Here is a 19,838-nt window from a genome sequence, read left to right on the forward strand (position 1 = left end):
AGGTTAGAGGTATTCATGTTGCCTATACTAGATTAATTAAGGATATGTATGATGGAGTAAAGACTCAGTGAGGACGGTTGGGGGGGAGGGGGAGCTCGGACCATTTTCCGATTATGATGGGGTTGCATTAGGGATCAGCACTAAGCCCATTTTTGTTTGCTCTGGTGATGGACGTACTGACGCGCCATATCTAGGGGGTGCCATGGAGCATGATATTTGCAGATGATATTGTATTGACTGACGAGACGTGAGACGGTGTGAACGCGCAATTAGAGGTATGGAGGCAGACCCTGGAATCTAAGGGTTTCAAGTTGAGTAGAGCCAAGACAAAATACTTGGAGTGCAAGTTTAGCAGTGAGACTTTAGGAGGGGAAGGGGAGCTGAGACTGGACTCGCAGGTCATCCCTAGGAGAGGGAGTTTTAAGGACCTCGGGTCTATTATTCAGGGGGATAAGGAGATTGATGAAGATGTCGCACATCGTATTGGGGTGGGATGGATGAAATGGAGACTCGCTTTCGGTATTTTGTATGACAAGAAGGTGCCACCAAAACTTAAGGGTAAGTTCTATAAAGTGGTAGTCAGACCAACGATGTTGTATGGGGTTGAGTGTTGGCCAGTCAAGATTGCTCATGTCCAAAAGATGAAGGTAGCAGAGATGAGGATGCTGAGATGGATGTGCGGGCACACCACGTTAGATTAGATCAGAAATAAGGTTATTCGCGATAAGGTGCGGGAAACACGACTTAGGTGGTTTGGTCATGTGATAAGGAGGAGCACAGATGCTCCGGTAAGGAGGTGTGAGAGGTTGACATTGGAGGACCTACGGAGAGGTAAATGTAGGCCAAAGAAGAGGTGGAGAGAAGTGATTAGGCAAGACATGGTGCAACTTCAGCTGACCGAGGACATGACCCTTGATAGAACGGTATGGAGGTCGAGAATTAAAGTAGTAGAGTAGGTAGTGTAGAGTTTTCATAGCTTTAGTATTGGCAAGCAGTCTCGTTTTCTGTTGGTAGTAGGTTTTTATGACTAACCGTTATTTTCTTTCATTGTTGATCACTTTACTGTCTTGTTGTGTTATTCTGCTTTTATATGGCTTTTTGATACTGTCTCTTCTTGCCTATATTTTTATTAATGTAGTACTTATACTATTTTGAGTTGAGGATCTATTGGAAACAACCTCTCTATCCTCACAAGGTAGGGGTAAGGTCTGCGTACACACTACCCTCCCCAGACCCCATGGTATGGGATAATACTTGTATGTTGTTGTTGTTGTTGTTTTGTTGCTTTTTTACCATTTATTTTTACTTTTTTCCCTTTTCCTTTTCTTTGTCTTTTTCTTTTACTTCTTTTTTCGTTTCTTCTCTAATTCCGGCGGATACTCATTCACCGGCGACTTTATCTTACCATTTTTCTTATATTTATTCTGTTTTTATTTTTTCTCTTTCTATCCTTTTCACACACAAATGAAACTCTCAAAAAGATCTATTTATAAGCAAAGCAAAATATACTCATATCGGAATAAAAATCTGTCACCGGGAAAAAAAATTCGCCGGAAAAAATGGTGTTCTTGAAATTCCGATGACCACCATTTTATGCCGTTGGTGACCAAAATAAAAAGAAAGAGAATGAAATAACCAAAAAAATGAGAATAATGAGAAATAAGAAAAAAAAGATAAGAAAAAGAAGAAAGAATTAAAAAAATACTAAAAATAAATGTGGCAGCGCGTGTACTTCACTACTTGCCAAGAATTTGGTTGTCTAGTTTTAGGGTGGTATTTATTCCACTTAAAAATAGTTTGGGGGGGGGGTAATAGGATTCCCGCAAAGATAAAGTGTGTAGTTGGGAATCCGGGTATAAGTCAAGGGGGTACTTATGTATTTTTCCTTTACTTCTTCTTCTTCTTCTTCTTCTTCAATTCAACCTCAAGTTCCATTTTATCCTTCTGTAAGCCAAGAATTATCTCTTTCGATTGGTCAGGAAATTCCGGATCATACCACTGGAAAAATCCACAAGCCACACGATCCTTATCCTGAAAATTTTAACCAACCCATTATAAATAAAAGCAAAATTTAGCTATATTATATCACATAAAATATGATGATTTGAAAGATGATTACCCCATAGTACTTGCATCCAAAAAAACGTCTTCCTGGGTTAGCATTTGTCGTTGATGTTCTCAAAGAAGCAGACTGCCCACAACCACATAACATATTAAACCTCATGACTCGTCTACAATGGATGTCCTTCTTTCAAATTAATTTGGGTAACAATGAAGGATGGATACAATGGGAAGGATAAAAAATAAACTCAATAAACAAAGAGAGAATTTCAAATGGATTAAGATGAAGAAAGAGATAAAAAGGGTGAAGAAAGGCGAAGAAATGGAGAAGAAAGGTGAAATAATGGAGAAGATGGTGTAATATAAAGAAAAAAGGGATAAAATATAAGTTTTTTTAAATAAATGGGCTAATTAGCCGTTATTCAAGCTGTTAGGTGGACCCCTTTTCATGTTGATTTTCACCGTTCACGTGCTCTTGCGCAACTGATTTACACAATATGCCACATAAGAGACTGGGGGGGGGAGGAGGTTTATTATGAAGGGGGATATAGTTCAGGGGGTTTTCGGGGATACTCGATAGTTTAGGTAGGAAACTGACAAAAATCGTACATTTTAGGCGGGTTTGAGGGTATTAACTCTATTTTTTTTATTGTGCTGCAGAGTGAGCGTAAATAAGAAATTATTCAATTGGAGTCTAGTATAAAGCATAATCACAGTTAAGCCTAAATTAACCATTGCATAAGATACTATTTTGGTCAGAACTCCTAAAATTAATCTGTCATCCGAAAGTAATACAGCATGTGTAAACTACATAAAAAATTTAGTACAAACTATAAGTTAAAATAGTTAGACAACCGCACCTTTAAAAAAATTCAACATGGGGTCTTAATATACATGAGAATATAGTTCGGGATGGAGGGGGAGGGATTGGAGGACACTAGATAGTTTAAGTAGGTAACTGACAAAACAATTATAATTTATAAGGGTTTTAGGCTGGGTTAAATAGCCACGTATAGTGCCATAAGGCACATCTTTTAGATAATTAGAAGTGTGTACTAGACGTACCTCTAAGAATGCAACGAGAGAGTTTTAGTACGAAGAAAAATATAGTTCGGGGGGGGGGGGGGTGGAGACACCGAATAGTTTAAATAGGTACCCAGCAAAAAATGTAGAAATTTAGGAGAATTTAGGTATTAACTCTTAAACAAAAGGACCAAAAGTTTCTCAACACACATGGAATAATTTTTTAGTTTATGACTATAAGAACAAATAGTCTCGGCACACACACTTATTATGAACACTTTTTCCAAAAATAACATAATAAAAAGTGCATTAGAGTTGTCATATAAATTTAAGGAAGAAAGTGTACGTTTCAAAAAATGAGAAATGTTGATTCTATTTAGAGAACTTAATAAAGAAGAAAATGTGCCTCGCATAAGTCTTCGTATAACTTTGCCCATGTGAGCCATGGCCTGTCCTAAGCCTGGAATCTAAATAAAGGAAGAGAATTATAGTAGGCTGACAGTTAGTGTAAAACTTGCCAATTCATGATGAATCTTTATGATAAATAGATGATTTCAAATATTTGCTTTAGAAACTTAGATTGATAGCGATACTTGACTTGCATTCAATAGAATTTTGAATCATTCTATTACATCTTCACTTCTCTGAGGAAACAATTTGAAACTATGAGATTGAATGTCGTAAATCTACACAGTTCTAAAGGGAAACAATGCATAAGTACACCTGCCCTATACCCGGATTTTTAACTACACACTTTTTCTTTACGGGAATCCTATTACCCCCTAAACTTATTTTAAATGGAATTATTTGCACCCTTAACGCTGACAACCAAACTCTTGGCAAGTGGTGAGCTACACGCGCCCCCACATGTATTTTTAGTACTTTTTTTATTCTTTCTTCTTTTTCTTATTTCTTATTATTCTCATTTTTTGGGTTATTTCATTCTCTTTCTTTTTGTTTTGGTCACCGGCGGCATAAAATGGTGGTCGTCGGAATTTCATAAACACCATTTTTTCCAGCGAATTTTTTTTCCAGCGATAGATTTTTATCTCGATCTAAGTGTCTTTAGTTCTCTATATATATATATATATAAATTTTTCTTGAAAGTGTAATTTATGTGTGGGAGGAAGAGCAAAAGAAATAAAAATGAATATAAGCTGAGAAAACGTTTTGCAATTAAAATTTCAATATATCATTTTTTTTCGGCGTGGGAAGGTTTTTCGATGATGAATTCCCCCTCCCCCCCCAAATATGAGTGTATTTTGCTTTGTTTATGAATAGATCTTTTTGATAGTTTAATTTTTATGTGAAAAGAAAAAAAAAGAAGAAAAACGGTTAGACAAAGTCGCTGGTGAATGAATATCCGCAGGAATTAGAGAAAAAACAAAAAAAAGTAAAAGAAAAAAGACAAAAAAAGTAAAAGTAAAAAAAGTAAAAGAGAAAATGGTAAAAAAGAATAAAAAATAATATGAAAATTATTTTTTATTGCTTCTCACTCTCCTAAAGGAGAGTGAAATACACACACTCTGCCACGTTAGCGTAAGGTGCAAATAATTTCATTTAAATAAGTTTAGGGGGTAATAGAATTTCCGCAAAGAAAAAATGTGTAGTTGAGAATACAAGTATAGGTCAGGGGATACTTATCTATTTTCCCTAATGTTTTTACATGAAGAATATTACAATAATGGCAACATAGACCTTTAAGCTAGAGAGATGTCTAGGATTTGAAGAAGATTTACGTACTTTTATGAAGAGGTAGATCTAGAATTTATATTTGATGAGTTTAACCTTTAGGTACTTATGATACACTCATCACACTTTTGAGGTTATAGGTTCAAAATTAGTTTTACGTCACAATTTTAATATACTCCGTACCAAAAATATGTTGGTCATCTGAATCCATTAATTATATACTACGTCCTCTATTTCAGCTAATTCAAAAATAAATATTCAGTTTTATTATTCAAAATTTAACGAAGATGGCAAAGGAGAATAAAGATTTCAAGATGTTTTTTTTTTGGTAATAAAGATAGATATTCTACTAAACAAACATATGCGTACAGAGGTTTTCGTGCTCAGGTTGCACTACATAAAGTTAACCATTACTACTACTAGCTATATTATTTATAGTTTTAGCAAGCAAGTTACTAGTACAACATCTCAAAATATTGTGACTACTGACATAACTTCTAGTTTCACACATGCAGGTTGTACTTGCAAGTCATATGTACAATGTGGTAGCAAGCAGGTAGTAGATACACCAAGCTTGTCCTCATCCCATATCTTACTAAGAAAAAAGTGGTGGTTCAGCAAAAGTCTGCATAGTAGAGTCTCCATTCAAAAAGCTTCCTCCATTTGCTAGTCGATCTGCTAATCTATTTTGCTCTCTGTACGCATGACTTACTGACGGATCATGCAGCTGTCTCAGTAGGTGCCTACAATCATTTAGTAGATTAACATGTAGTATATTACATTTGGGGATTTTAAAAGAAATAAACAATCAAACAAAAATACCTTAATAAAGGTAAGAGGGGACACAACACATGCCCATCCTCCATTTGTAGATCCAATTCTAGAAAAATAAAATAACAACAATAAAGACATGAGATTTGAACCTCCGAGCTTAATTACAAAAAAGAAGAAGAAAAAGACAACAAAATAGATGTGATATTTGAAACCTCGATTTTACTTGTAAAGATGCACTCAATAATTATTATACCATATGACTCATTAAGCTTAGGTATACACATATATCTAAATAATTTTAAGGAAATATAATATTGTTATACATGATTTAGGAAGAGAAGCATGTGTTCACGTAAATCCACACCTCTCTCCTTAAATATGCCCCTACTTTAAGATTCTTTACCATGAAAACGTTAATGTTAACTTCTAAGACGCTCGATCAAATCCGAACTCCAATTATAATCGAGTCAAACTAAAATATAATCAAATTGGTCGAGTCAGAATTAGAGCCGACTACTCTAACTTAGAATTCCCCGTCTTATTTCTTACTAAATAATAAATTCAAATCCAATGATACAAGTAAATTTTTTTTAACGTTATAAGTGTGAATTCAATATTCACATAATCTCAATAAGTGTGAATTTAATTCTCAATATCTTCTTTCTCCTTCTATCCCAAATGTAATAAAAATTAAAAAATATGGCAATTATAGGGCCTCACACGTGCCTTATTACTCACACGGTCACAAGATAAAAATAAAGTAAAAATTTCGTAGCATACTATATATAGTCATATTAATTTCCTCCTTTCGGCTTTCTTCTTCGACCTCTAAAATCTTTTTTTCTCTACAGCTTCCATTCGCCATTGACAAAAAAACTCTAATTCTCTGCTTCAGGTACTGCTTCCTTTTACATCGATCTTCTTTTTTATTAAAATTGTCACTGTTTTCCGATATTCGCTTCTGCTCTCTTAAATCCTTGCTTTGTGTTTTAATTTGCCTTTTTAGGGTTTCTCATGGGTATTTCGGGAAGTTCGTTTTTTCGATCCTTTTCTGAAATTGGTTGTTTTGATTTTTTTTACACTTACTTTATCGATCTTATTTCGATTGGGTTTAATTAATTAATTCTTTACTGGGTTTTTGATAATTAGCTGATATGTTTTCTGTTTTTTTTTTTAAAATTTATTTTTTGATAGACTTTAGACTTCAATTCTTTTTGCTAAATTGTTATTGGAAAGTTTCGTGGAATTAGGGTTTATTGGGAGGCCCAAACACTACAGTCATTAATAAAAAGAATTTACTGATGAGATTTCATTTCCAGACAAGATAATAATTATGCCTCAATAGGAATTTAGTTGAGTTGGTTCTATGATAGTCACTATCTGATTCGCTCCATTTTGCTTGTTATTGATTCTCAATTTCTATTGGAATCTCCCAGTTGGGAATGTGTAAAATTTCGCCAATGTGCTATGCATCGGTCTGAAGTGTTGTCAGTTAGCCACCCCTTGTCGGATAATTATACTGAATATATTGGTAAAATATTACTTTTTTATACATATATATTTAAATCTTGAACACCCTTATCAAAATTCCTGGCTTTGCTATTGGGTCTGAGGATTTTTAAGATACATTAAACGCAGAGTTGGCTGTGTTGCATTGCTTTTAACTTTTTGAATTAAGTCTGTAAAGAAGTGTAATCTGCTTGTACTGGACAGGTGAAGTTGCAGGAGCTTGGTGGGAGTTGTGGAGTGAGAAATGGCGGCTTCAAGTGCACATGAGGAGGCAGGGACAGGAAGGTCTTATGAGGGATTGTCGAGCGGGCAGCAGCAATGCAGTGAAGCGTTGGCGGAATGGAGGTCATCCGAGCAGGTAGAAAATGGAACTCCATCAACTTCGCCTCCTTACTGGGATTGTGATGATGACGACGATGGTGGTATGGTGCTTTCACTGCTTTGGGTCTCCAATTCTTTTTACCAATTCATTCAAATTTATGTTTGATAGTCTATGACTTTGTGATATTTTATTTCTTAGTATTTCCTTCAGTCTTTTAAGGTATTGTGGTTTCTTTATGATGAATACTTGGTACACGATGTTTTCGCTTTCTTTAGGATTTTCTTTCTATGCTAAGAGTGATATGCTGTGTAGGAGTCTCACTGTTGATTATGGAGGGCTGGACTTATCTGCGTATATTTATGTAAAGTTATCTAGATTGCCAGAATTCCTTCTTTTTGGATGAATATTTCTTTCCTCTCTTTGGTGTAGGAGGCTAGTATACCATTTTCTTTGAGAGTTTCTTTTAGAAAGTGTTTTAATTAGTTCTTTGTATTTTCCTTGTCTTTAGTTTCCTTGTAAAATTTCCTTCTCCCTCCCCCCTCCCCCCCAAGTTAATCAGTCAAAGTAGCTTCTAATATTCTCAAATCTTCTTTTACTGTCCCTTTTCTAGTCCCTAATGCAAAAAGTGGACATCATTACTGTATTTCATATACAAGGTCTATGTGATTTTGTAATCATGGACACTATTTCTGCTATCTTACATATAAGCAGTGATGTTAGGTGGATTGTACAATATACATTGATGGGTGATTTCGTCCATGGTAGATCCAGTATACTCTGGTTTTAAAGCTACTTTCTTTCACAATTCTCTGCCTCCGCTCCGTTGTTTTACCCTTTCCTAATTTTTCTAGTTCTTCACTTTTCAGCTCTAGTGAAATTGAGACAACTCTTTTGTCCTAATTACATAGTTGTTGAAAAAAGCTATTGCAGTCTAGTTGTATCTTTTACTTAGAAGATATCATAGTGGCTATTACCTTTTAAATCAATATAACTTAAAGGATATCACAGATTCATAGTGTCTGCTTACTTGCTTAGCACTATCCCAGCTTCCTGATTTTGATAATAAATAAGGATATAAAGTTAGAAGATTTAGTTTAAGTGATAGATCGAAATTGCAAAATAATGCGCCTTTTGCCTATTGGGTTGAGATATGATGCTTGAGTTATAATTGAGAATTTTCTTTTTGCATGGAACTCTGTGTCATTCTTATTCAGTTATACCTTTGGTTTTTATTCAGTTATCCTCTTTTATTGTCTTCAGGCCCTAAACCTTCTGAGCTATATGGGAAATATACATGGAAGATTGATAAGTTTTCGCAAATTAACAAGAGAGAACTTCGCAGTAATGCATTTGATGTTGGCGGCTACAAATGGTATGATGTTCTTGTGAAGAATTGTTTTGTTTAACTTTAAGCTCATTTTAAAACTGCTTTTAGAATCTTAATAGTAAGCCTCCATGTGCAACCCTATATTATTAGTTAGTTCTTGAGATTAGATTAAGAAAGGCGGCTTGTATCTTTATATTGATAGAAGAGTGGTTATTTTATATTAACTAGAATAACAATGCATCCATTTATTTACAATGATAATGACACTAGCTCAGAGGCGGATTTAGGATATGGAGATGGTGGGTGTCATAATTTTCTTTAATATACACCTTGTAATGACTAATATAGAGTTTGTTAGGAACATATATTCGGTTGGGTTCCGTCTCTTTTGAGTTTGTTCGAGTCAACTTAGTAGGTGTTTTTTATTTGCATATATGAAGATTACATCTCAAATGTCTAAGACAAACGTAATTAGAATTTTATGCCGGAATCATACCTTTAATTAACATCACAAGTAAAGTCAACACTTCCACTAATGGAATTTTTTTTTGTATATTTAAAAAATAATTTGCACAAGTAGAATAACATCGTCAATAAGAAAATTACACCAATTAAACAAGAAAAATAAAAGAACATTTTCAATTGGTAAACTACGCCCCCATAAGTAAATGTAGAATTAGATGATATATAAATTTCGTAAAATCAAAATCATAATTTTCATGTTTTTTCTAAGCAATATTTACAAAATTTCATCACAATTTGATAGTAAAGAGATTTAAATTGAACTTAACATCCATAGAATAGCACAATTTTTTATGATATACTCCCTCCGTTTCAATTTATGTGAACCTGTTTGACTGGCACGGAGTTAAGAAAAAAATGAAGACTTTTGGAATTTGTGGTCCTAAACAAGTCCAAATGGGGCCCAAAGTATTTGTATGGTTATAAAAGCTTCTCATTAAGGGTAGAGTTGTAACTTTAAGCTAAATTGTTACCAAATTTAGAAAGGGTTCATTCTTTTTGGAACGGACCAAAAAGGAAATAGGTTCACATAAACTGGAACGGAGGGAGTAATAAATAGAAGAAATTATGAAAAATTAAAACGGATCATAATCTAAAATTTCCATTGAGACCCAAGTCTTTCGATTTTGAAAGAAGAAACTTCGCAAAATTGAGACTAAAATATATGCTTATATTTATGGGATTTTAAAATTTTGGAGTTTCTTTTTGAGTGTTTTCGCTAGAAGTCACAGAAAAACTAATACTAGAATAAAGGAAAGAGAAATATAAAAAAGAATAAAAAGGCAAGCAGGAAATTGGGAGATAACTGAAAAGGGAAACGACTATGACAAAAGGAAATGAAAAGCACAAAAAAGGGAGCCAAATAAAGTTTAACATAAATTCGAACTTGGGTCACACAAGAAAAGCGTTCAAAAAGGTCTCCCAACTATGGCATCTTTGTTTAGTTTGCAACAACGGGTGGCAGAATCATATATTTAACCTAGTTTAAGAAAATTTCAATATAGGTACATAATAATTTTATCAACCTAGCGGGTGCCATACCATCCCCATCCTAAGGGGTGGATCCGCTCCTGCACTACCTGTATCGTATTCTTCCTATTTCTAATGCTATATTAACTTATATTACCATTTGTTAGGCTATGTTGAGTCTTCTTATTTCCAATGCCACATGAATTGCCAATATGCTTTCCACCACCATTCTTCGGATTGGAGCATATAATACAAGCGTTTACTTTTATGCACCAAGCTTGTTATAAATAAATACCGACTTCTAGGATGTCTCATAAGGATGTTTTGCTGTTTGTTCATTTGAACAAACGGACTAAGTGCTAATATGGCACAACCATAAGAGGAGTAGGGGAGACAAGGTTAGGCACTGGGTAGCGCAGTGCATCTGTCTCAGGTACAGAGGTGACGAGGGGTGTTAACCTGGCCACCCAATCCTAACAATATAATAGAGAAGTAAAGATTGTAAATACGGGTTCCGTACTTCAAGTAGGCAATAAAGAATGTCCAATGCATATTTAGCAGACTATAACAGCTGCCTCTCAGCTGCCTCATTGTTTCCGGGAAGTAAACTAGGAATGGTTACCAGTAATATGATTATAAGTACTAGAACCAATTATCCAAAGATTTCTATTACTTTTGTGAGATAAAAATGTAGAGTCACCAATACGTACTGTAGTGGAGGTGAAAGGACTGAGCTTGCTTGGATGCGTTTTGTTTGAAGGTACTCTTGGTAATTTTTGATTAGTCTTTGAGACATTTTGAAGACTGTTAAGATTGTTTAGTTTCTACTAGACTGAGAGGAAACGGGACGTGTTGATAAGGTCAGGATTCTGTTAGACTGGATGACAGACCTGTGATACTCTGATTGACTTGATAATAGACTAAGAGAAAGACTTGAAACAAGAGAATTGGCTAAGAAAATGACTCGTGACTTACTCGAGTGGTTTGTCACCCGGTAACTATAATTTACTTATGTAAAAAGTTATTACAAATTGTATTAACAGGAACAACAATTAATCCTCTTATATCAAATGCTATACTACCTATTTTCATTTTGTGTTATATTTACTTTTCTAACTTATAATGCTACATTAACTCTTCTTATTTTGTAGTTCTTCATTAAGTGCTAGTATCATTTTAACACAAGCTATGTTAGTAGGATGAACATAAGTAAAAGAGGAGAATTGAGAGTTATTTTCGTGGTTTGGTTGGAAAAATAGTTGAGGTGCATGATAACTCCCTACGTCACCTTTCTCCAATTCTTGGGAAACTTAAATGGTAATCACAAAATCGTTTTTACTACGTACTGAACAAAAAGTAAACTCTCTTACTTTCCTCTAGAAATGAATGGTTAATGGGTGACGTAAGGAAAGTAATGATTAAGTCCTATTCCTGTTCCCTTCCTCTTGTCCATTGCTGAACCAAATAAACTTGTAGCTTAGTTCGAGGCAGATGCATGGCTGACTAGCTGGCACAACAGTTATATTCTTGTTGTTTTGATGTAGAGGTTGGTGATAGTAATTGTTAATTTGGAGTTTGGGTTATCAAGGTTGCTACTCTTGTTATCATAGTGGAAGTTCCATGGGGGCATGCATTTGCAGCAACATCTGCTGTATCATCATATGCTCGTTACCTATTGTTGAATGGAAATTACCAGTTGATGAATTAGGAATTGACTGACAAATGTTTGCTCCAACTGTTGCGACAGGTACATTCTGATTTATCCTCAGGGGTGTGATGTTTGCAACCATCTCTCTTTGTTTCTTTGTGTGGCTAATCATGACAAGCTCCTTCCAGGTGTGGTAATGTTGATAGTTCATCACAAGCTATCTAGAAATTGATGTGTTAGCTATGATTATGATGTTTTGTTCCTATTTTGGTAAGAACAGGTTGGGGTCATTTTGCTCAATTCACTATTGCTGTGGTGAACAAAGACCCGAAGAAGTCCAAGTATTCGGGTTGGTTTGTTGGGTCTGTTCTTTTTGCAATGAATTTATTGGTTCCGTTCGTGCTCACATTAATAGACAGTTGCAAATTTTTGCAGATACATTACATCGTTTCTGGAAGAAAGAGCATGATTGGGGGTGGAAAAAATTTATGGAGTTGTCGAAAGTTTTAGATGGTTTTGTTGATGCTGATACGCTCATAATAAAAGCTCAAGTTCAAGTAATCAGGTCTTTTGCAAGCCATTCCTATTTGAGACTTTTTAGATGAACGCTTGCAGAAATGCGTATACCCTTTGTTCAAATGCATATACCCTTTGTTTTACCTTAAAGAGGTTTAGCAGATGCACTAATAGCATGCTTCTTCCGCCTTTTTTGTGGTAAATGTCAAAGTGATATCTGATGTATGCTTGTGTATGGGGTGTAAAAGGGGCAGCTAGTTGACCTTTTCTTTTAACTTTTGCCTAATAAAAGAGCAGCAAATCGGTTAGAGATGTGGACATGCCGAGCATGGCATATGACCTGAGATGGACATACTGACATGAAAACTAAACATCATTGAATTGAGTTTTGCAAAATTTCTATTTTTTATAGCTTATATGGGGATTAATCTAATAAAAAGTTATACATGCACACTATATATATGATACAAATATTAACCAGGCAATTCAGCGATCTTTTTAACTCGACATATCATCCTTGTGTTCTTTTATCCTTGTAATATTTTACTATTATTTATTGACTTGCATATCATAGGGAGAAAATATAGAACAGAAAATTGTAGGAGGAAGTGTCTTCAAATATTGTTGAGGACATTTTGTATGGTGGTCAAACAGTTAATGAAGAATTTTGGAGTATGACAGGAATTTGATGCATTTCTTGAGTGTTTTTAAAAGTGCCTTTCAACATGAACATGAGTGCAGTGCCCTTGTTACATATTGTGAAGTTTGAACCAGTTAGCAACTTAGACCATAATAGACCAAGGCAACAAGATGTCACAATTGGAAGGCTCTATTTACTTTACATAAATCTTCAATCGAACTTTTAGTTTAGCTTGAGGATTGTAGCAGTTCTTTTTTGAATTATTCTTTCTGAGAATAGAAAGTACTGTCCTTTATAGTATTTTCCAGTAAGTTGCTCTTAAGCAGCCCCCTTCATGCTTGAATGGGTCTCAAACAGTGATTGTTGGTTTATACTGCTATGATCCTTGCAATGCTAAACTGCTATGATCTCTGTTTAATGTCTGTAGGGAGAAACCAGAACATCCCTTTCGTTGCCTTGACCGTCAATATCGAAGGGAGCTTGTTAGGGTATATTTGACTAATGTGGAACAAATCTGCCGCCGTTTCGTGGAAGAGCGACGAGTAAAGCTTGGGAAGTTGATAGAGGATAGAGCTCGATGGTCAAGGTAGGGATGACGATATTCTTACTTTTGGCCATGTTTTAGGGGCTTTCAGTTTCCATAGGGCACTATCGTCTACTTTGGTTTGTGCTCTCTTTTGTGTCTAGTCTAGTTGGGTTGTTTGTGGCTTGTGACTCATGGTTAATGGTTTTATGTTGAATAAACTGTGTTCCTCATCTCCTTAGGAGAAATGCTTAAGATTTTGATGTCAGTATTTCATTTGTCAAATTTCTCAGCATTTTCACCTAAAGGACTACTTGTGATGAAATTTCAGCTTCTGTGCTTTTTGGCTGGGAATGGACCAAAATTCTAGGTGCGACATGTCCAAGGAGAGATCAGATTCAATTTTAAAAGTGGTTGTCAAGAACTTTTTCATAGAGAAGGAGGTTACTTCTACTCTTGTTATGGACTCCTTGTACAGCGGGCTTAAGTCTCTTGAAGGCCAGATAATGGGCAAGAAAGGTAAAGCAAAATATTCGGATGCAGATGAACAACTGGTTCCTATTGTTCGTATGGAGAAAAACATGTTTGTGTTGGTGGATGATGTCTTGCTATTGCTTGAGAGTGCTGCATTGGAGCCATTGCCTCCAAAGGATGAGAAAGGCCCTCAAAACAGAACAAAGGTGAGTGACATAATGCCATTGTTGAAGCTATATGCCAGATATATTCTCATGGTTATAGCTTGAGTTGTGCAGGGCTACTGCAAAAACAGACCCCCCCCCCCGCGCGCGCGCGATATTGGCATTCACAATTGATAAGAATGTTACCCAACAATTGACTGGAGGTCAACATTTAAATTTAAGATGTCTCTTTCTGGCAATGTTCAATGCTATCAGACTGCTCGTATTAATCACGCGTGATAGTAGATTAAGATTCTCTTATTTATTGTGTGTTCTTGGATTTGTTTGTTGCTTATTTATGTATTTAGTTTGGCCCTGTTATTTAGGAGTCTATCAAATTCCAATAAGTAACAGTATCATTGTGTGATCGTTGACAAGCAGTTACATGTAGTCCTTGATCTGTTTGGACACATGTTAAGCTCGTTTCCTCGATAAACTTCTGCGTTTCAGCAAGAATAAAAATACACCTTTTGCCAGTGGTAACTGTCAACTGGAGTGCTTTTCTATTTAGGAATTTATATTTGAGAGAATTTTATGGCATTGGGCCAGTGAAGAATTTTATGGTGTCTAAAAGGAGAATTTTAGAATCCTCCTTTTTTTACCTATTATAACACCATCCCCACACCCCCCCCCCAAAAAAAAAAAAAAAAAAAAAAACAACAACACACATTTTGCAAGCTATGTGTGAACTTTGTGGCTCATGTTCTGCATGCTTGCACTTTATCTATCTTTTTAGCAGATAACATGTATCCATACCCCATAGACACTTGCTTATTGTACCATTGTTTTTTGTTTCAGGATGGCACTTCTGGAGATGAGTTTAACAAAGATACAATTGAGCGTGATGAGAGGCGTTTAACTGAATTAGGTCGTCGAACCATTGAAATATTTGTCCTAGCACAGATTTTCAGGTAAAAACTCTTTTGATCAATTATTTGCGCATTTTAGTCACTTAATTGTGATATAATATATAAACTGCTGGTTAGGTATAAAAGTTTCTCTTTGGCCTTGCTATTTAAATGGTTAGAACGTATAGATTCTGTTGCTTTTTGGTTCGTGTTTTTGCATGGAGGCCATTTCATGTTTGGAGGTCTGACCCATCTTCATGATCTAGCTTGGAATACTTCAAGTCTAGGTTGTAATTTTCTCTTGAATCCTATTTGTCTAAACTTGAGATGTATTGAGGAGTTCTCTTAATTCTAGTTTAGCAATTATACATTAATTCCAAGTTTAGTATATTTTGTGACGTTCTGTAATATCATCTCATGCACAACTTATGTAGTGTACACTAGTTGGTTAAATATACTTCTCTTATTTTGTGGCAAAAGTTAATACGTATGTCGTCCAGTCCACCTATTTGTTGGATTGAAGTTAATTTGGTTTGGCCTCACGGTTGGATAAGGTGCGCTTCCAGCAAAACAAAATATCTTTTCCTTTTGGAAGTACAATTTCAGAATCAAATTTGCTCCAAACCAATCCAGACCTTAGTAGCCCTCATACAGTTATCTTTTACTTCAACCACAGGAGGTCCAGGAGTAGACTTCTCTTGAATCCATTCTTACTTCTGTCAGCTGGATCACCTAAGTACAACCTAAAGGTTTTACCTCATGTTTCTATGCATGCTGATGTCACTTGATTGGTAGAAAATAAAGGAAACCAGTAGTTGGTGCTTCGTTTCTATATAGGATCAGGTAAAGGGGAAGCTCATGTTGTATGACACGTCACTCAAACACTCATACGTGCAGGTATTATGCACTTATCTTTAATGACCTTGATTTAATGTTAATTGATTCTTCTGCTATGCTGGAATGTTCGTTAAACTAACATAAATAGTTAAGAGTGGCATCAGTAACTGCATTTTCCTCAATGTGAGGTCTCGTACTTTCTTAAATAGCGGCAGTTTGTTATTCTTGCAATTTTAATTAACAATGACTTTTTCATTTATCTTCTGTAGTAAAATAGAGGTTGCGTATCAGGAGGCTGTTGCTTTAAAGAGGCAAGAAGAGCTCATCCGTGAAGAGGAAGCTGCTTGGCTGGCAGAAACTGAACAGAAAGCTAAACGAGCATCTGGAAAGGAAAAAAAGTCCAAGAAAAAGCAGGTATTGCATTTTTTTTATGTATGCAGGACAAGAAACAAGCTTTGGTATTATCTATGAATTAGGGCCTTTGCTTTGAGGACAGATACATTTATCGTGCTTGCTTTGTATGTCAGGCTAAGCAGAAGCGGAATAATCACAAAGTAAAGGATAAGGGTGTTGATGAAAAACCTGGATCCATGGAGCTATATAAAATTGATCAGGATGGGCCTATTGGTGAAGGAAACGAGTACATAAATGAGGAGCGAGAAGCAGTACTTGGAAAACCAGATATACTGGAAGCTGTATCTGATGTTTCTGATTCAATTGATTGTGTCCCAGAGGTTATTAATCCTGACTCTGAAGACAGAGATGCAAGTCCTGTCAATTGGGATACTGACAGCTCAGAAGTTCATCCTTCCACGGAAACTAGCTGCAGTGGGTTAAGTGACCTTTCAGCTGTGCAAAATGGGTTAGCTGGAAGGAGAAGTCCTTCCGTCATGGATGATAGTTCATCGACGTGTTCCACAGATTCGATTCCTTCCGTGGTTTCGAATGGGCCTTGCAGATGGACTTCGGCTAACCATAAAAATCAGAAATCACCTAGCAGGTAACCTTCTTTATGTTTTTTTTGGGGGGGGGGGGGGAGGGGGAGCATAGTCTAAATATATTTGAAATGTTGGTTGTATTCTAAAATTGTGGTGCTTCAACTATTCAGAGGGAAGAACCAAAGAAACAAGTCAACGTCTAATGCGGCTGATTGGGCTAGTGAAACACTAAGTCAGCCATTAGATGCTGTTTCAGACTTAGGACAGCTAAGTGATAGAAGTTGCGGGGCACCTGGATCTGAGTCGCATTCTACTGTGCTTTCGTCGAATGAGCAGCAAAAGGTGAAGAAGGTTATTATCTTCCCTGCACTCCCTCTTTTCCTTCTGAAGAACCAACTGGAATCGTCATAAAATACTTTTACCTAAGAGAGACCACCTAATGTTGATGAATTTTTTTTTATTTTTGGTTCTTTTCTCTCTCTTTCTTATCCCTCATTATTTCACCACATTGCCATCATAAAACCTCAAGTTCATGGTAAACAAAAAACGAAATGCAGGGAAAGAAAAATCTCACGGAGACTTAGTTTCGTGTTCTTACTGTTCATGTAGGCAATTAGTATTCTCGAAATGCCGGTAAATTGCCTCTATTTGTTAAGATGCGTATGCCTTTCCAATGAGTTTATTGGGAAATGTCTTTTCTTAGACACTGTGATTCTGTTTGTCTCCAGTTAATACCAATTTCATGCTACTTTCTTACTCTGAGCAGGAAGTAGTAGCTTTGCAGCAGAGAAAGGCCGAGACAGAGAGACCTTCAATGGAGAAGCCGAGTGTCAAGTCTTCTCGGAGAAGCCCTCCAAAAGATGCAGGCTCTGCTGTTCAGCAGAAGTCACAGACGAATATCTCTGTCACAAGTGATCCTGCTTTGGTTAAAAGATCCTCTACAGATGGTCCCAAGCTAGCTGATAAATCAGCTCTAGTGTCTAATTCATCTGAAACTGCGGTATTGAAAGCTGATCCGCATAAAGCTGTAGAGCCAAGGGTCAAGGATAAGCCCTCAGTGCAGCCCATTTGTATTATGACTGGGGAGTCCTCGTCTCAACAAGTAACAGTCTCTTCTACAACAGAAAATTTCAAATGGCAACAAGTGCCCGCCGTGTCCAGACCATTGTGTGATCCTTTAGTTCCTGGACCTAGGCCTGCTGCCCCTGTTGTTTCCATGGTTCAGACAACACCATCACTGGCTCGTTCAGTGAGTGCAGCTGGCCGATTGGGTCCCGATCCTTCTCCAGCAACACACAGCTATCTTACTCAGTCCTACCGAAATGCAATTATGGGTGGTCCTGTTTCTGGAAGTCCGGCTAGTTTTAGTCAACCTCATTCTCCAATTTCAGCAGTTAACCTATCACATTCGTACTCTCAACAACAACCTCCACTGGTTTCTGGGGCATCATTTTTACCTCATGGTTTGGAAAGAGCAGAACCTTGCTCGATGAGACCAAGTTTTTCATATGGAATGGTGAATAATGGCAGCTTGCAGAATGGACTGCAATGGGAGTGTCCCCAAAGGGACAGTAACAGGAGTATATCTCAACATCATCCTTCTGCATCAAATGGAATTAGGAACTTTGATATGTTCAAGACTGTAAACAGTAGAACACATGATCACGTTCCTGATTCTCTGGCTTGCACGTCTGGACGCCAGTCCCAGAGTGTATCGCCTGATGAATTTCCTCATCTTGATATTATTAACGACTTACTGAACGATGATCATGGGATTGGAAGGGCTTCTATACCCGACTTGGGCTTTCAAAGTTTTAGCAGCGGATCACAGCATCTAAATCATGTGTTCACATTCCCAGGTGATATTGGCACCCCAACTGACCTAGGTGCCTCATCAAGCTCTTGTAGGTTTGAACGAACACGAAGTCATCATGACATGTTCCAGCATAACTATTCTGGAGGCCTTTTTGATAGTGCTAGTGATATGATTCTGCAGCCCGATCCACGATTTATGAATGGACATCATATTGATGGGTTAGTTCCTAACCAGTGGCAAATGATAGGTTCTGATCCGTCATTTCTTGGGATGAGGAATGTGAATATTGATGGTAGTCACCCGTATCCCCTCCCTGACTATTCAAACATGGCGTGTGGTGTAAATGGGTACGGATTATTTAGGCCTTCGAATGGCCTTTGAAAGCTTCTATGGCGGAGCCTAGCCTTGAATATTTAGGCTGTCTTCCTCTGTAATAACGTATTTGAGAAGAGCATTTTGGTCTTTAAAGGAAACATTTTGTATAGGGTGATTCTGCTTTGTTTCAAATTTTAGCATTGGAAAAGCGTGGCTTTTTGCTATCGCGCCAGATTGAGTATTTAATATTTTAGAAGTTTGGCCTTTTTCTTATTCCTCAAGTCTGATGTATGTTGTTATCTTTGCTGTTTTGAGATAGCATAAGCAGATAACCAATATGTTACCATAAAAATGTACTCCATCACCTAGCATAGTCTCAAGAGCTTTGGTTCAGTGGTGTAAAGTTGGGACGTGTAATGTGTAAGTTAGACGCACGTTGTGGGTTTGAACTGTCGTTGACAAAGCAACAGCAGTAACGACAATATACTTAGTGTGATCTCACAAGTGGGATTTTGGGGAAGGTAAACTGCGTACAGACCTTACCCCTACCTTGTGTGAGGTAGAGAGGATGTTTCCGATAGACTTTCGGCTCAAGAAGCCATAAATTAGGAGGAAGGAAATTGGTATTATGGTCAATTTCAATACCTTTAAAGATACAACATGAAGGCAAGGTAGGTCTGCTTAATGATTTTTGATGTCAATGCTCCTTTGAATACCAAATAGAAAGAAGAAAAAGACCTACGTTTTCAAAGATAGAATTATTTAATCTTTTAAATTTTTATGAAATAAAAAAAAAGTACATGAAAATTACAGTAGAATCTCAGGTTTTCACACCTAAAAAGTATGTAAAATGTAATTTTAAAGTATAGTAATAATAGTTA

At 36.4% G+C, this 19,838-nt stretch overlaps 1 protein-coding gene and 1 long non-coding RNA gene across 4 annotated transcripts; one reads left to right on the forward strand and one right to left on the reverse strand.

Annotated features, from left to right (window-relative positions):
* Positions 1–1,705: 1,705 nt before the first annotated feature.
* LOC104245513 (uncharacterized) lies at positions 1,706–2,401 on the reverse strand. The gene is made up of 2 exons (XR_011402522.1): positions 2,120–2,401; positions 1,706–2,031 (listed from the first exon to the last, which is right to left on the reverse strand). It is a non-coding gene; the product is annotated as an uncharacterized lncRNA (long non-coding RNA).
* A 3,959-nt stretch (positions 2,402–6,360) lies between these two features.
* On the forward strand, positions 6,361–19,230 carry LOC104245495 (TNF receptor-associated factor homolog 1a-like). Of its 3 annotated transcripts, none has more exons than XM_009801113.2 (13): positions 6,361–6,445; positions 7,264–7,481; positions 8,642–8,753; positions 11,947–12,035; positions 12,128–12,196; positions 12,283–12,412; positions 13,431–13,589; positions 13,858–14,206; positions 15,002–15,114; positions 16,158–16,302; positions 16,416–16,888; positions 16,997–17,177; positions 17,593–19,230. In XM_009801113.2, the coding sequence occupies exons 2-13, from the start codon at positions 7,304–7,306 to the stop codon at positions 19,021–19,023; spliced, it is 3,429 nt and encodes a 1,142-aa protein (XP_009799415.1). In that variant the 5' UTR covers positions 6,361–6,445; positions 7,264–7,303; the 3' UTR covers positions 19,024–19,230. The 3 variants fall into 3 exon arrangements, with proteins under 3 accessions (XP_009799415.1, XP_009799419.1, XP_009799424.1); XM_009801117.2 differs by having other exon boundaries at positions 16,997–17,168; XM_009801122.2 differs by lacking the exons at positions 6,361–6,445; positions 7,264–7,481; positions 8,642–8,753; positions 11,947–12,035 and having other exon boundaries at positions 12,128–12,209.
* The last annotated feature ends 608 nt before the right edge of the window (positions 19,231–19,838 follow it).

This window comes from Nicotiana sylvestris, chromosome 9 (genome assembly GCF_000393655.2).
Source record: "Nicotiana sylvestris chromosome 9, ASM39365v2, whole genome shotgun sequence".
In the NCBI taxonomy this organism is placed as follows: domain Eukaryota; kingdom Viridiplantae; phylum Streptophyta; class Magnoliopsida; order Solanales; family Solanaceae; genus Nicotiana; species Nicotiana sylvestris.

What these genes read in the sequence shown, in the direction of transcription:
- LOC104245495 (XM_009801113.2), top strand. Translation starts at nt 7,304, where the DNA reads ATGGCGGCTTCAAGTGCACATGAGGAGGCAGGGACAGGAAGGTCTTAT. An exon ending in GATAGAGCTCGATGGTCAAG is followed by an intron (nt 13,590 to 13,857) that starts GTAGGGATGACG and finishes ATGAAATTTCAG; the next exon opens with CTTCTGTGCTTTTTGGCTGG. An exon ending in AATCAGAAATCACCTAGCAG is followed by an intron (nt 16,889 to 16,996) that starts GTAACCTTCTTT and finishes TCAACTATTCAG; the next exon opens with AGGGAAGAACCAAAGAAACA.